This window comes from Borostomias antarcticus (assembly GCF_949987555.1).
Source record: "Borostomias antarcticus genome assembly, chromosome: 5".
NCBI classification, from domain to species: domain Eukaryota; kingdom Metazoa; phylum Chordata; class Actinopteri; order Stomiiformes; family Stomiidae; genus Borostomias; species Borostomias antarcticus.
In genome coordinates this window covers 26,777,420-26,793,016 of record NC_140238.1, presented here as the reverse complement: position 1 = coordinate 26,793,016, position 15,597 = coordinate 26,777,420, and the positions used below count along the sequence as shown (strand labels likewise).

Genomic DNA, 15,597 nt, shown 5'->3' with positions numbered 1-15,597 from the left:
GCGACGCAGGAATGAGATTATGCGGTTTGTGCAGCATGAGGATGGACTGAAAAGACTCTGCTAGCATTCATGGTCCGTCCGCTTATACCAATCACATCAACGTTATTTCGCGCAGGCGTCCCGCACATTTCCCCTAAACGAGACCCCCCCCCCCCTAACGTCTCCACGTGCCTGTCTGGCTTGGTCTGTCTAGGGAACACACAGGTGGAATGCATGAGTATATATTTGATTAAGTCAAGTAAACATTCCATCAAGTTAATTAGAAATCGATCTTACCGTATCTTACTGAATGGCTTTGAACCAGCCTTGACAAGCAGATTACAAGACTTCAGAAACAACCGTTTATACTATATTATCGATGATATTAATCTCTAGTCTAAATGATAAACAAATAACAGTCCTGTGTGTATATATTTGACATTTTAATGAGGTGAAAAAATATATACAAATGACAATACACATTTGACATATCTACAAATCAACAGTTGTGTCAACATCAGCTCAGAACTATTGTGTCATCTCTTCCTCTTCCATTTCCTCCTTCCTCTCTCCCTCCTCCTCCTCCTCGTGCTCTTCTGACTCCTCTTCCTCCTCTTCATCATCGTCACCATCAAAGTACTTCTCCTCTGCATCTCTGCTTACAATGTCCAGGTTGTCGTAGTCTGGGTTCTCATCCACCTCACTACAACGAACACACACACGTGCACACAGACAGACACACACACACGCACGCACGCACATACATACACATACACAAAGTTAAGTTAGTACACTGTAGTAAATAAACATTAATGGCTGGACTACTCTGTATTCCATCTGAGTAATCTGACCTGTAGTTGAAGTCTCTGTCCTTGCCGTCCAGGAAGCGTTGATGCATCTGACTGATGAACTCCTCCCTGAGCAGAGCCTTCTCCTCTGGGGTGGGCTCCCACTCCGCCTCCCTCCGCCGGCCTTCTGGGAGCACAGAGATGCATGCTAAGAGGTAGCAGCTGAAAGCACAGCATCAGCGAAGCAGTCTGCTCCGAATGCTGAGCCAAGACCATGACAGGTGTAAAGGTCACCCACCCACGACTCTTTACGACAGTCAGATTGGACTGTCAAGGGTGTGTGTGAGAGAAAAAGACAGACAGACCGAGAGAAAGAGAGAGAGTGTGCGTGCATGTGTGTGCGTGAGACCTTCATCCCTCTCCTCTTCATCCTCCTCCTGCGCTCCATCCTCTCTGTCCTGCTCCTCCTGTAGCCTGTTCTGAATCAGCTTCTCCTGGTAGGAGTTGAGGAGAAGGTCGGACAGCCCCCCTGCGCCTCCTCCCGGGCCCCCTGCGCCCCCTTGCATGGCCTCCTGGGAGCGCTCCAGCACTTCCTCATCACTCAGGTACTGGCCGATATACTGCTCATAAAGCAGGGGCTCCCGCACGCGCATCTGCTCCTCGCTGAAATACTGGCCCTCTGGCAGAGACACAGGAAGTAGAAGGTAATAGTTTAGAGGCAAATACTTAGCCTATTGAATGAATGGCCGACTGCTTTAATTCTTCCCAATTTCAGTTTTCAGGGAAACATGACAGACATTCACACAATTCTGAGCACCCATAAATGGTAAACGGACTGCATTTATATAGCACTTTTATCCAAAGTGCTTTACAATGGCCTCTCATTTACCCATTCACACACCAACGGCGGCCAGCTGCCGTGCAAGGTGCCAGCCTGCTCAGGCTGGGGGCAATTGGGAGCAATTTGGAGGAGTTCAGTGTCTTGCTCAAGGACACTTCAACATGTGGACAGCAGGAGCCGGGAATCGAACCGCTGACCCTGCGGCCATTTGACAACCCGCTCTACCTCTACCAACTGCCCACTCCCACTCCAGGATCCCTGATTGGTGCTGGAAGGGCTGGGAAGGGTGGGCTATTAATGAGATACCTCTCTGCAGAGCCCTGAGGGCAGCGTAGCGCTGATTTCGGACCCTGGTCCTGCTGTTGTGGCTGGCTGCTCGTCTCAGCACCTCTTTGCAGTAGTGCTGGGCTCGGGGGTCGGAGCTGAGGTGCGAGAAAGCCCCCAGGTGCTGGGGCCTGATGTGGGCCTGGTAGCGCTCCAGGAAGACCAGGGGCCTGGTCCTGTACTGCTGCAGCAGCTCCGCCCGGCGCTGTTCCTGGGTCAGCTCAGCATCTCCTATCTGTTGGCTCTTCACCGGGCTCCCACTCAACACCACCGCCTCCACCATGGCAGATACACTAGTGCCCCCCTATGTGGAACAGATACAAACAATAGTCAGCCCAGACTCGCATCACTCTCACGCACGCACGCACGCACGCACGCACGCACGCACGCACGCACGCACGCACGCACGCACGCACGCACGCACGCACGCACACACACACACACACACACACACACACACACACACACACACACACACACACACACACACACACACACACACACACACACACTCCATTTAGTACGTTAAACCATCTGTGTGTTTACAGGCTTGGTTAAACATGCTAGCTAGCTCTCAAACTAGCAAAACCGGGGCTTATTATTTTCAGTCTACCTCGCCTCCTGATATTTCTGCCCCTCTCACCTGATCCAGCAGCTGATTCTAAGTACTTACAGTGTCAGAGTGACTAGACTCGGGTCTGGGTCCCCCGGCGTCAGGCTCTGGTCTGCAGGCAGGCGTTGGAGTTGCGGAGCTGGCAGGCGGCGGACTTGGCATAGCTGGAGGGTCGATCTCTCCCCACATCATTAGGCTCGTATGTTAGTTTTTTTGTTTTGTTGGGTCAAAGAGCTCTGTGTATTGTTGTTGGATCAAAGAGCTCTGTGTATTGTTGTTGTTGTTGGATCAAAGAGCTCTGTGTATTATCATGATATTACGTCTCAGTACTTACGCTGCTAGCTAGCTAGCTACGCCCGCATCCGTCCGTCAATCTATTCAGTCCCCGCTTTCCAGAACTAACAGTTCCCATGGCGAAGAAGGCAGAAGAGGAGGAGAATATCTGTAAAATTGTAAAATTATGTGTCTCTAATCCACACAGCACAATTCCTGTGTAGGCTATGTAGGCATTAGCGTGTTTATTCTACACCACCCATGGCTTGAACTCACATTGTTAGACTCCAAGAGCAAGTCATGATCTTGTTGAGCTGCCAGCTTCATAACACCAGGGTTCCAGTTAGCAAGACAAATATTGAGAATTTGTACTTCATCTAGACAACATGAGATGTCTTCTTTTTTTTTTTTTTAAGTTTATTAGGGCCCGAGCACTGGCGGTGCGAGGCCCTATTGAAACTCGAAGGATTATTAGGGCCCGAGCACTGGCGGTGCGAGGCCCTATTGTATTTCGAAGGATTATTATTAGGGCCCGAGCACTGGCGGTGCGAGGCCCTATTGAATTTCGAAGGATTATTAGGGCCCGAGCACTGGCGGTGCGAGGCCCTATTGAAATTCGAAAGATTATTATTATTATTAGGGCCCGAGCACTGGCGGTGCGAGGCCCTATTGTATTTCGAAGGATTATTATTATTATTAGGGCCCGAGCACTGGCTGTGCGAGGCCCTATTGAAACTCGAAGGATTATTATTATTAGGGCCCGAGCACTGGCGGTGCGAGGCCCTATTGAATTTCGAAGGATTATTAGGGCCCGAGCACTGGCGGTGCGAGGCCCTATTGAAACTCGAAGGATTATTATTCTCCTTCTCCTTCTCCTTCTCCTTCTTCTCCTTTACTCCAAACAAATGCCTTTTAGGCGGCCTGAACATCGATGAAAACGGATGAAACTTTGCAGATACGTCAGTCCCGGTGAAAAATTTGATAATTCATGGGTGACGGAAATGGGCGTGGCAAAACGGCTCAAGAGCGCCCCCTGGAAAGTTTAAAATGGCGAGCCCCACCTTTCAGTTTGATGTAGGCTAACGAAATTCGGTGGGCATATGTATTTCATCGAGCCACACTTAAATGTCTCTTGGAGCTATACCCAACATGCAACAGGAAGTCCGCCATTTTGCTCTTAATGTGCCATTTTGTCCTTGTTTTGACCATTTCCATGCCTCGTACTTCGACGAACTCCTCCTACAGATTTCATCCGATCAACTTCATATCGGGTCAGCTTCATCTTAAGACCTTTGTGATCAAAAGTTATCAAAAAAATTGAGTTTTCACCAAACACCCTTGCCGTGGCGCCCCGCCAAAGTTTGACATTTCGCCATAAAACACGATGTCCTCATAACTCCTCCATACATTATCGGATTTGTCCGATATATCTCACGCTTCATGACAGTTCTGTCCTGAACACATCTATGTGTCAGTATTGCGTCATACTTATTGCGCCACCTATTGGTGAAACAGGAAGTCCTCATAACTCCTACATACATTATCCAATTCGTCCGATATATCTCACGCTTCATGACGGTTCTGTCCTGAACACATCTATGTGGCAGTATTGCATCATACTTATAGCGCCACCTATTGGTGAAACAGGAAGTCCCCATAACTCCTCCATACATTATCGGATTTGTCCGATATATCTCACGCTTCATGACGGTTCTGTCCTGAACACATCTATGTGTCAGTATTGCGTCATACTTATAGCGCCACCTATTGGTGAAACAGGAAGTCCTCATAACTCCTGCATACATCATCCGATTTGCACCAAATTGCTGACGCTTCATGAAGGTCAACTTCTGAACACATCTATGCGTCGGTATTGAGTTACACTTACAGCGCCACCTACTGGTGAAACAGGAAGTACTCATAACTCCTACATACATTATCCGATTTACTCCAAATTGCTCATGCTTGATGAAGGTCACATCTTGAACACATCTGTAGGTCAGTATTGCGTCATACCTACAGCGCCACCTACTGCTTACAGGAAGTCCTCATAACTCCTACATACTTTGTCCGATTTACACAACATTTCTCACGCTTCATCAAGGTACTGTCCTGAACACATCTATGCGTCGGTATTGAGTCACGCTTAGAGCGCCACCTACTGGTGACAGGAAGTTTCTGTCAGTACTGGACACCGAAATTGCACACCCTTTAACGGCGCCACACCCCGACCCGCGTGGGGTGCGAGGGCCCGCTCACTGCTGCTCGCAGCCCTAGTTAGGGCCCGAGCACTGGCGGTGCGAGGCCCTATTGAAACTCGAAGGATTATTAGGGCCCGAGCACTGGCGGTGCGAGGCCCTATTGTATTTCGAAGGATTATTATTATTCTCCCTTCTCCTTCTCCTTCTCCTTCTCCTTCTTCCAAAACAAATGCCTTTTTGGCGGCCTAAACATCGATGAAAACGGATGAAACTTTGAAGATACGTCAGTACCGGTGAAAAATTTGATAATTCATGGGTGACGGAAATGGGCGTGGCAAAACGGCTCAAGAGCGCCCCCTGGAAAATTTAAAATGGCGAGCCCCACCTTTCAGTTTGATGTAGGCGAACGAAATTCGGTGGGCATATGTAGTTCATCGAGACACACTAAAATGTCTCTTTGACCTATACCCAACATCCGACAGGAAGTCAGCCATTTTGCTTTTAATGTGACATTTTGTCCTTGTTTTTACCATTTCCATGTCTCGTACTTCAACGAACTCCTCCTACAGATTTCATCCGATCAACTTCATATTCGGTCAGCTTCATCTTAAGACCTTTGTGATCAAAAGTTATCAAAAAAATTGAGTTTTCACTATACACCCTTCCCGTGGCGCCCCGCCAAAGTTTGACATTTCGCCATAAAACACGAAGTCCTCATAACTCCTCCATACATTATCCGATTTGTCCGATATATCTCACGCTTCATGACGGTTCTGTCCTGAACACATCTATCTGTCAGTATTGCGTCATGCTTATAGCGCCACCTATTGGTGAAACAGGAAGTGCTCATAACTCCTGCATACATCATCCGATTTGCACCAAATTGCTGACGCTTCATGAAGGTCACCTTATGAACGCATCTATGTGTCAGTATTGAGTCAAACTTAAAGTGCCACCTACTGGTGAAACAGGAAGTCCTCATAACTCCTACATACGTTATCCGATTTACTCAACATTTCTCACGCTTCATCAAGGTACCGTCCTGAACACATCTATGCTTCGGTATTGAGTCACGCCGAGAGCGCCACCTACTGGTGACAGGAAGTTTCTCGCAGTACTGCACACCGAAATAGCACACCCTTTAACGGCGCAGCACCCCGACACGCGTGGGGTGCGAGGGCCCGCTCACTGCTGCTCGCAGCACTAGTTATTATTATTCTTCTCCTTCTCCTTCTTCTCCTTCTTCTTCTCCCCAAACAAATGCCTTTTTGGCGGCCTTAACATCGATGAAAACGGATGAAACTTTGCACATACGTCAGTCCCGGTAAAAAATTTGATAATTCATGGGTGACGGAAATGGGCGTGGCAAAACGGCTCAAGTGCGCCCCCTGGAAAATTTAAAATGGCGAGCCCCACCTTTCAGTTTGATGTAGTCGAACGAAATTCGGTGGGCATATGTAGTTCATCGAGACACACTAAAATGTCTCTTGGAGCTATACCCAACATGCAACAGGAAGTCCGCCATCTTGCTTTTAATGTGCCATTTTGTCCTTGTTTTGACCATTTCCATGCCTCGTACTTCAACGAACTCCTCCTACAGATTTCATCCGATCAACTTCATATCGGGTCGGCTTCATCTTAAGACCTTTGTGATCAAAAGTTATCAAAAAAATTGAGTTTTCACCACACACCCTTGCCGTGGCGCCCCGCCAAAGTTTGACATTTCGCCATAAAACACGAAGTCCTCATAACTCCTACATACATTATCCAATTTGTCCGATATATCTCATGCTTCATGACGGTTCTGTCCTGTACACATCTATGTTTCAGTATTGCATCATACTTATAGCGCCACCTATTGGTGAAACAGGAAGTCCTCATAACTCCTACATACATTATCCAATTCGTCCGATATATCTCACGCTTCATGAAGGTTCTGTCCTGAACACATCTATGTGTCAGTATTGCGTCATACTTATAGCGCCACCTATTGGTGAAACAGGAAGTCCTCATAACTCCTACATACATTATCCAATTCGTCCGATATATCTCACGCTTCATGAAGGTTCTGTCCTGAACACATCTATGTTTCAGTATTGCATCATACTTATAGCGCCAACTATTGGTGAAACAGGAAGTCCTCATAACTCCTACATACATAATCCAATTCGTCCGATATATTTCACGCTTCATGAAGGTTCTGTCCTGAACACAACTATGTGTCAGTATTGCGTCATACTTATAGCGCCACCTATTGGTGAAACAGGAAGTCCTCATAACTCCTCCATACATTATCCGATTCGTCCGATATATCTCACGCTTCATGACGGTTCTGTCCTGAACACATCTATGTGTCAGTATTGCATCATACTTATAGCGCCACCTATTGGTGAAACAGGAAGTCCTCATAACTCCTACATACATTATCCAATTCGTCCGATATATCTCACGCTTCATGAGGGTTCTGTCCTGTACACATCTATGTTTCAGTATTGCATCAAACTTATAGCGCCACCTATTGGTGAAACAGGAAGTCCTCATAACTCCTCCATACATTATCCAATTTGTCCGATATTTCTCACGCTTCATGACGGTTCTGTCCTGAACACATCTATGTGTCAGTATTGCGTCATACTTATAGCGCCACCTATTGGTGAAACAGGAAGTCCTCATAACTCCTCCATACATTATCCAATTTGTCCGATATATCTCACGCTTCATGACGGTTCTGTCCTGAACACATCTATGTGTCAGTATTGCGTCATACTTATAGCGCAACCTATTGGTGAAACAGGAAGTCCTCATAACTCCTCCATACATTATCCAATTTGTCCGATATATCTCACGCTTCATGACGGTTCTGTCCTGAACACATCTATGTGTCAGTATTGCGTCATACTTATAGCGCCACCTATTGGTGAAACAGGAAGTCCTCATAACTCCTCCATACATTATCCAATTTGTCCGATATATCTCACGCTTCATGACGGTTCTGTCCTGAACACATCTATGTGTCAGTATTGCGTCATACTTATAGCGCCACCTATTGGTGAAACAGGAAGTCCTCATAACTCCTCCATACATTATCCGATTTGTCCGATATATCTCACGCTTCATGACGGTTCTGTCCTGAACACATCTATGTGTCAGTATTGCGTCATACTTATAGCGCCACCTATTGGTGAAACAGGAAGTCCTCATAACTCCTACATACATTATCCGATTTGTCCGATTTATCTCACGCTTCATGACGGTTCTGTCCTGAACACATCTATGTGTCAGTATTGCATCATACTTATAGCGCCACCTATTGGTGAAACAGGAAGTCCTCATAACTCCTGCATACATCATCCGATTTGCACCAAATTGCTGACTCTTCATGAAGGTCACCTTCTGAACACATCTATGCGTCGGTATTGAGTCACGCTTAGAGCGCCACCTACTGGTGACAGGAAGTTTCTGTCAGTACTGGACACCGAAATAGCACACCCTTTAACGGCGCCACACCCCGACCCGCGTGGGGTGCGAGGGCCCGCTCACTGCTGCTTGCAGCACTAGTTATTATTATTATTCTCCTACCTTCTTCTTCTTCTCCCCAAACAAATGCCTTTTTGGCGGCCTAAACATCGATGAAAACGGATGAAACTTTGCAGATACGTCAGTCCCGGTGAAAAATTTGATAATTCATGGGTGACGGAAATGGGCGTGGCAAAACGGCTCAAGAGCGCCCCCTGGAAAATTTAAAATGGCGAGCCCCACCTTTCAGTTTGATGTAGGCGAACGAAATTCGGTGGGCATATGTATTTCATCGAGCCACACTTAAATGTCTCTTGGAGCTATACCCAACATGCAACAGGAAGTCCGCCATTTTGCTCATAATGTGCCATTTTGTCCTTGTTTTGACCATTTCCATGCCTCGTACTTCGACGAACTCCTCCTACAGGTTTCATCCGATCAACTTCATATCGGGTCAGCTTCATCTTAAGACCTTTGTGATCAAAAGTTATCAAAAAAATTGAGTTTTCACCAAACACCCTTGCCGTGGCGCCCCGCCAAAGTTTGACATTTCGCCATAAAACACGAAGTCCTCATAACTCCTCCATACATTATCCAATTTGTCCGATATATCTCACGCTTCATGACGGTTCTGTCCTGAACACATCTATGTGTCAGTATTGCATCATACTTATAGCGCCACCTATTGGTGAAACAGGAAGTCCTCATAACTCCTCCATACATTATCCAATTTGTCCGATATATCTCACGCTTCATGACGGTTCTGTCCTGAACACATCTATGTGTCAGTATTGCGTCATACTTATAGCGCCACCTATTGGTGGAACAGGAAGTCCTCATAACTACTACATACATTATCCAATTTGTCCGATATATCTCACACTTCATGACAGTTCTGTCCTGAACACATCTATGTGTCAGTATTGCATCATACTTATAGCGCCACCTATTGGTTAAACAGGAAGTCCCCATAACTCCTCCATACATTATCGGATTTGTCCGATATATCTCACGCTTCATGACGGTTCTGTCCTGAACACATCTATGTGTCAGTATTGCGTCATACTTATAGCGCCACCTATTGGTGAAATAGGAAGTCCTCATAACTCCTCCATACATTATCCAATTTGTCCGATATATCTCACGCTTCATGACGGTTCGGTCCTGAACAGATCTATGTGTCCGTATTGTGTCATACTTATAGCGCCACCTATTGGTGAAACAGGGAGTCCTCATAACTCCTCCATACATTATCGGATTTGTCTGATATATCTCACGCTTCATGACGGTTCTGTCCTGAACACATCTATGTGTCCGTATTGTGTCATACTTATAGCGCCACCTATTGGTGAAATAGGAAGTCCTCATAACTCCTGCATACATCATCCGATTTGCACCAAATTGCTGACGCTTCGTGAAGGTCACCTTCTGAACACATCTATGCGTCGGTATTGAGTCACACTTACAGCGCCACCTACTGGTGAAACAGGAAGTACTCATAACTCCTACATATGTTATCCGATTTACTCCAAATTGCTCATGCTTGATGAAGGTCACATCTTGAACACATCTATGCATCGGTATTGAAGGTCACATCTTGAACACTTCTGTAAGTCAGTATTGCGTCATACCTACAGCGCCACCTACTGGTCAAACAGGAAGTACTCATAACTCCTACATACGTTATCCGATTTACTCAACATTTCTCACGCTTCATCAAGGTACCGTCCTGAACACATCTATGCTTCGGTATTGAGTCACGCTTAGAGCGCCACCTACTGGTGACAGGAAGTTTCTCTCAGTGCTGCACACCGAAATAGCACACCCTTTAACGGCGCCAAATCCCGACACGCGTGGGGTGCGAGGGCCCGCTCACTGCTGCTCGCAGCCCTAGTTATTCTTCTTCTCCTTCTCCTTCTTCTCCTTTACTCCAAACAAATGCCTTTTAGGCGGCCTGAACATCGATGAAAACGGATGAAACTTTGCAGATACGTCAGTCCCGGTGAAAAATTTGATAATTCATGGGTGACGGAAATGGGCGTGGCAAAACGGCTCAAGAGCGCCCCCTGGAAAATCTAAAATGGTGAGCCCCACCTTTCAGTTTGATGTAGGCGAACGAAATTCGGAGGGCATATGTAGTTCATCGAGACGCACTAAAATGTCTCTTGGAGCTATACCCAACATGCAACAGGAAGGCCGCCATTTTGCTTTTAATGTGCCATTTTGTCCTTGTTTTGACCATTTCCATGCCTCGTACTTCGACGAACTCCTCCTACAGATTTCATCCGATCAACTTCATATCGGGTCAGCTTCATCTTAAGGCCTTTCTGATCAAAAGTTATCAAAAAAATTGAGTTTTCACCAAACACCCTTGCCGTGGCGCCCCGCCAAAGTTTGACATTTCGCCATAAAACACGAAGTCCTCATAACTCCTCCATACATTATCCAATTTTTCCGATATATCTCACGCTTCATGACGGTTCTGTCCTGAACACATCTATGTGTCAGTATTGCGTCATACTTATAGCGCCACCTATTGGTGAAACAGGAAGTCCTCATAACTCCTCCATACATTATCCAATTTGTCCGATATAGCTCACGCTTCATGACGGTTCTGTCCTGAACACATCTATGTGTCAGTATTGCATCATACTTATAGCGCCACCTATTGGTGAAACAGGAAGTCCCCATAACTCCTCCATACATTATCGGATTTGTCCGATATATCTCACGCTTCATGAGAGTTCTGTCCTGAACACATCTATGTGTCAGTATTGCGTCATACTTATAGCGCCACCTATTGGTGAAACAGGAAGTCATCATAACTCCTACATACATTATCCGATTTACTCAACATTTCTCACGCTTCATCAAGGTACCGTCCTGAACACATCTATGCATCGGTATTGAGTCACACTTAGAGCGCCACCTACTGGTGACAGGAAGTTTCTCTCAGTACTGCACACCGAAATAGCACACCCTTTAACGGCGCCACACCCCGACACGCGTGGGGTGCGAGGGCCCGCTCACTGCTGCTCGCAGCCCTAGTTCTACCTTCTTGTTCTTCTTCTCCCCAAACAAATGCCTTTTTGGCGGCCTAAACATCGATGAAAACGGATGAAACTTTGCAGATACGTCAGTCCCGGTGAAAAATTTGATAATTCATGGGTGCCGGAAATAGGCGTGGCAAAACGGCTCAAGAGCGCCCCCTGGAAAATCTAAAATGGCGAGCCCCACCTTTCAGTTTGATGTAGGCGAACGAAATTCGGAGGGCATATGTATTTCATCGAGCCACACTTAAATGTCTCTTGGAGCTATACCCAACATGCAACAGGAAGTCCGCCATTTTGCTCTTAATGTGCCATTTTGTCCTTGTTTTGACCATTTCCATGCCTCGTACTTCGACGAACTCCTCCTACAGATTTCATCCGATCAACTTCATATCGGGTCAGCTTCATCTTAAGACCTTTGTGATCAAAAGTTATCAAAAAAATTGAGTTTTCACCAAACACCCTTGCCGTGGCGCCCCGCCAAAGTTTGACATTTCGCCATAAAACACGATGTCCTCATAACTCCTCCATACATTATCGGATTTGTCCGATATATCTCACGCTTCATGACGGTTCTGTCCTGAACACATCTATGTGTCAGTATTGCGTCATACTTATAGCGCCACCTATTGGTGAAACAGGAAGTCCTCATAACTCCTACATACATTATCGGATTTGTCCGATATGTCTCAAGCTTCATGACAGTTCTGTCCTGAACACATCTATGTGTCAGTATTGCATCATACTTATAGCGCCACCTATTGGTGAAACAGGAAGTCCTCATAACTCCTCCATACATTATCCGATTCGTCCGATATATCTCACGCTTCATGACGGTTCTGTCCTGAACACATCTATGTGTCAGTATTGCATCATACTTATAGCGCCACCTATTGGTGAAACAGGAAGTCCTCATAACTCCTACATACATTATCCAATTCGTCCGATATATCTCACGCTTCATGAGGGTTCTGTCCTGAACACATCTATGTGTCAGTATTGCGTCATACTTATAGCGCCACCTATTGGTGTAACAGGAAGTCCTCATAACTCCTCCATACATTATCCAATTTGTCCGATATATCTCACTCTTCATGACGGTTCGGTCCTGAACAGTTCTATGTGTCCGTATTGTGTCATACTTATAGCGCCACCTATTGGTGAAACAGGAAGTCCTCATAACTCCTACATACATTATCCAATTTGTCTGATATATCTCACGCTTCATGACGGTTCAGTCCTGAACACATCTATGTGTCAGTATTGCGTCATACTTATAGCGCCACCTATTGGTGTAACAGGAAGTCCTCATAACTCCTCCATACATTATCCAATTTGTCCGATATATCTCACGCTTCATGACGGTTCGGTCCTGAACAGATCTATGTGTCCGTATTGTGTCATACTTATAGCGCCACCTATTGGTGAAACAGGAAGTCCTCATAACTCCTACATACATTATCCAATTTGTCTGATATATCTCACGCTTCATGACGGTTCAGTCCTGAACAGATCTATGTGTCAGTATTGCGTCATACTTATAGCGCCACCTATTGGTGAAACAGGAAGTCCTCATAACTCCTGCATACATCATCCGATTTGCACCAAATTGCTGACGCTTCGTGAAGGTCACCTTCTGAACACATCTATGCGTCGGTATTGCGTCATTCCTACAGCGCCGCCTGCTGGTGAAACAGGAAGTACTCATAACTCCTACATATGTTATCCGATTTACACCACATTGCTCACGCTTGATGAAGGTCGCGTCCTGAACACATCTGTGGTTAGTATTGAGTCCTACTTATAGCGCCGCCTACAGGTCAAGCAGGAAGTCATCATAACTCCTACATACATTGTCCAATTTACTCAACATTTCTCACGCTTCATCAAGGTACCGTCCTGAACACATCTATGCATCGGTATTGAGTCACGCTTAGAGCGCCACCTACTGGTTACAGGAAGTTTCTCTCAGTACTGGACACCGAAATAGCACAGCCTCTAACGGCGCCACACCCCGACACGCGTGGGGTGCGAGGGCCCGCTCAATGCTGCTCGCAGCCCTAGTTAGGGCCCGAGCACTGGCGGTGCGAGGCCCTATTGAAACTCGAAGGATTATTATTATTATTATTATTATTATTCTTTACTCCAAACAAATGCCTTTTAGGCGGCCTGAACATCGATGAAAACGGATGAAACTTTTCAGATACGTCAGTCCCGGTGAAAAATTTGATAATTCATGGGTGACGGAACTGGGCGTGGCAAAACGGCTCAAGAGCGCCCCCTGGAAAATCTAAAATGGCGAGCCCCACCTTTCAGTTTGATGTAGGCGAACGAAATTCGGAGGGCATATGTAGTTCATCGAGACGCACTAAAATGTCTCTTGGAGCTATACCCAACATGCAACAGGAAGGCCGCCATTTTGCTTTTAATGTGCCATTTTGTCCTTGTTTTGACCATTTCCATGCCTCGTACTTCGACGAACTCCTCCTACAGATTTCATCCGATCAACTTCATATCGGGTCAGCTTCATCTTAAGACCTTTGTGATCAAAAGTTATCAAAAAAATTGAGTTTTCACCAAACACCCTTGCCGTGGCGCCCCGCCAAAGTTTGACATTTCGCCATAAAACACGAAGTCCTCATAACTCCTACATACATTATCCAATTTGTCCGATATATCTCACGCTTCATGAGGGTTCTGTCCTGAACACATCTATGTGTCAGTATTGCGTCATACTTATAGCGCCACCTATTGGTGAAACAGGAAGTCCTCATAACTCCTACATACATTATCCGATTTGTCCGATATATCTCACGCTTCATGACGGTTCTGTCCTGAACACATCTATGTGTCAGTATTGCGTCATACTTATAGCGCCACCTATTGGTGAAACAGGAAGTCCTCATAACTCCTCCATACATTATCCGATTTGTCCGATTTATCTCATGCTTCATGACGGTTCTGTCCTGAACACATCTATGTGTCAGTATTGCATCATACTTATAGCGCCACCTATTGGTAAAACAGGAAGTCCTCATAACTCCTCCATACATTATCCGATTTGTCCGATATATCTCACGCTTCATTACGGTTCTGTCCTGAACACATCTATGTGTCAGTATTGCGTCATACTTATAGCGCCACCTATTGGTGAAACAGGAAGTCCTCATAACTCCTCCATACATTATCCGATTTGTCCGATATATCTCACGCTTCATGACGGTTCTGTCCTGAACACATCTATGTGTCAGTATTGCGTCATACTTATAGCGCCACCTATTGGTGAAACAGGAAGTCCTCATAACTCCTCCATACATTATCCGATTTGTCCGATTTATCTCACGCTTCATGACGGTTCTGTCCTGAACACATCTATGTGTCAGTATTGCGTCATACTTATAGCGCCACCTATTGGTGAAACAGGAAGTCCTCATAACTCCTGCATAAATTATCCGATTTGTCCGATATGTCTCACGCTTCATGACAGTTCTGTCCTGAACACATCTATGTGTCAGTATTGCGTCATACTTATAGCGCCACCTATTGGTGAAACAGGAAGTCCTCATAACTCCTACATACATTATCCAATTTGTCTGATATATCTCACGCTTCATGACGGTTCAGTCCTGAACACATCTATGTGTCAGTATTGCGTCATACTTATAGCGCCACCTATTGGTGTAACAGGAAGTCCTCATAACTCCTCCATACATTATCCAATTTGTCCGATATATCTCACGCTTCATGACGGTTCGGTCCTGAACAGATCTATGTGTCCGTATTGTGTCATACTTATAGCGCCACCTATTGGTGAAACAGGAAGTCCTCATAACTCCTACATACATTATCCAATTTGTCTGATATATCTCACGCTTCATGACGGTTCAGTCCTGAACAGATCTATGTGTCAGTATTGCGTCATACTTATAGCGCCACCTATTGGTGAAACAGGAAGTCCTCATAACTCCTGCATACATCATCCGATTTGCACCAAATTGCTGACGCTTCGTGA

General features: G+C 45.8%; 1 protein-coding gene across 1 annotated transcript; it reads right to left on the bottom strand.

Annotated features, from left to right (window-relative positions):
• Positions 1–507: 507 nt before the first annotated feature.
• Positions 508–2,783, bottom strand: ccdc97 (coiled-coil domain containing 97; the record flags this gene model as incomplete). The annotated part of the gene is made up of 5 exons (XM_084439040.1): positions 2,606–2,783; positions 1,915–2,236; positions 1,177–1,446; positions 831–954; positions 508–682 (listed from the first exon to the last, which is right to left on the bottom strand). Exons 1-5 carry the CDS (start codon positions 2,735–2,737, stop codon positions 508–510), a joined length of 1,023 nt encoding a protein of 340 aa, XP_084295166.1. The 5' UTR covers positions 2,738–2,783.
• Positions 2,784–15,597: the final 12,814 nt, after the last annotated feature.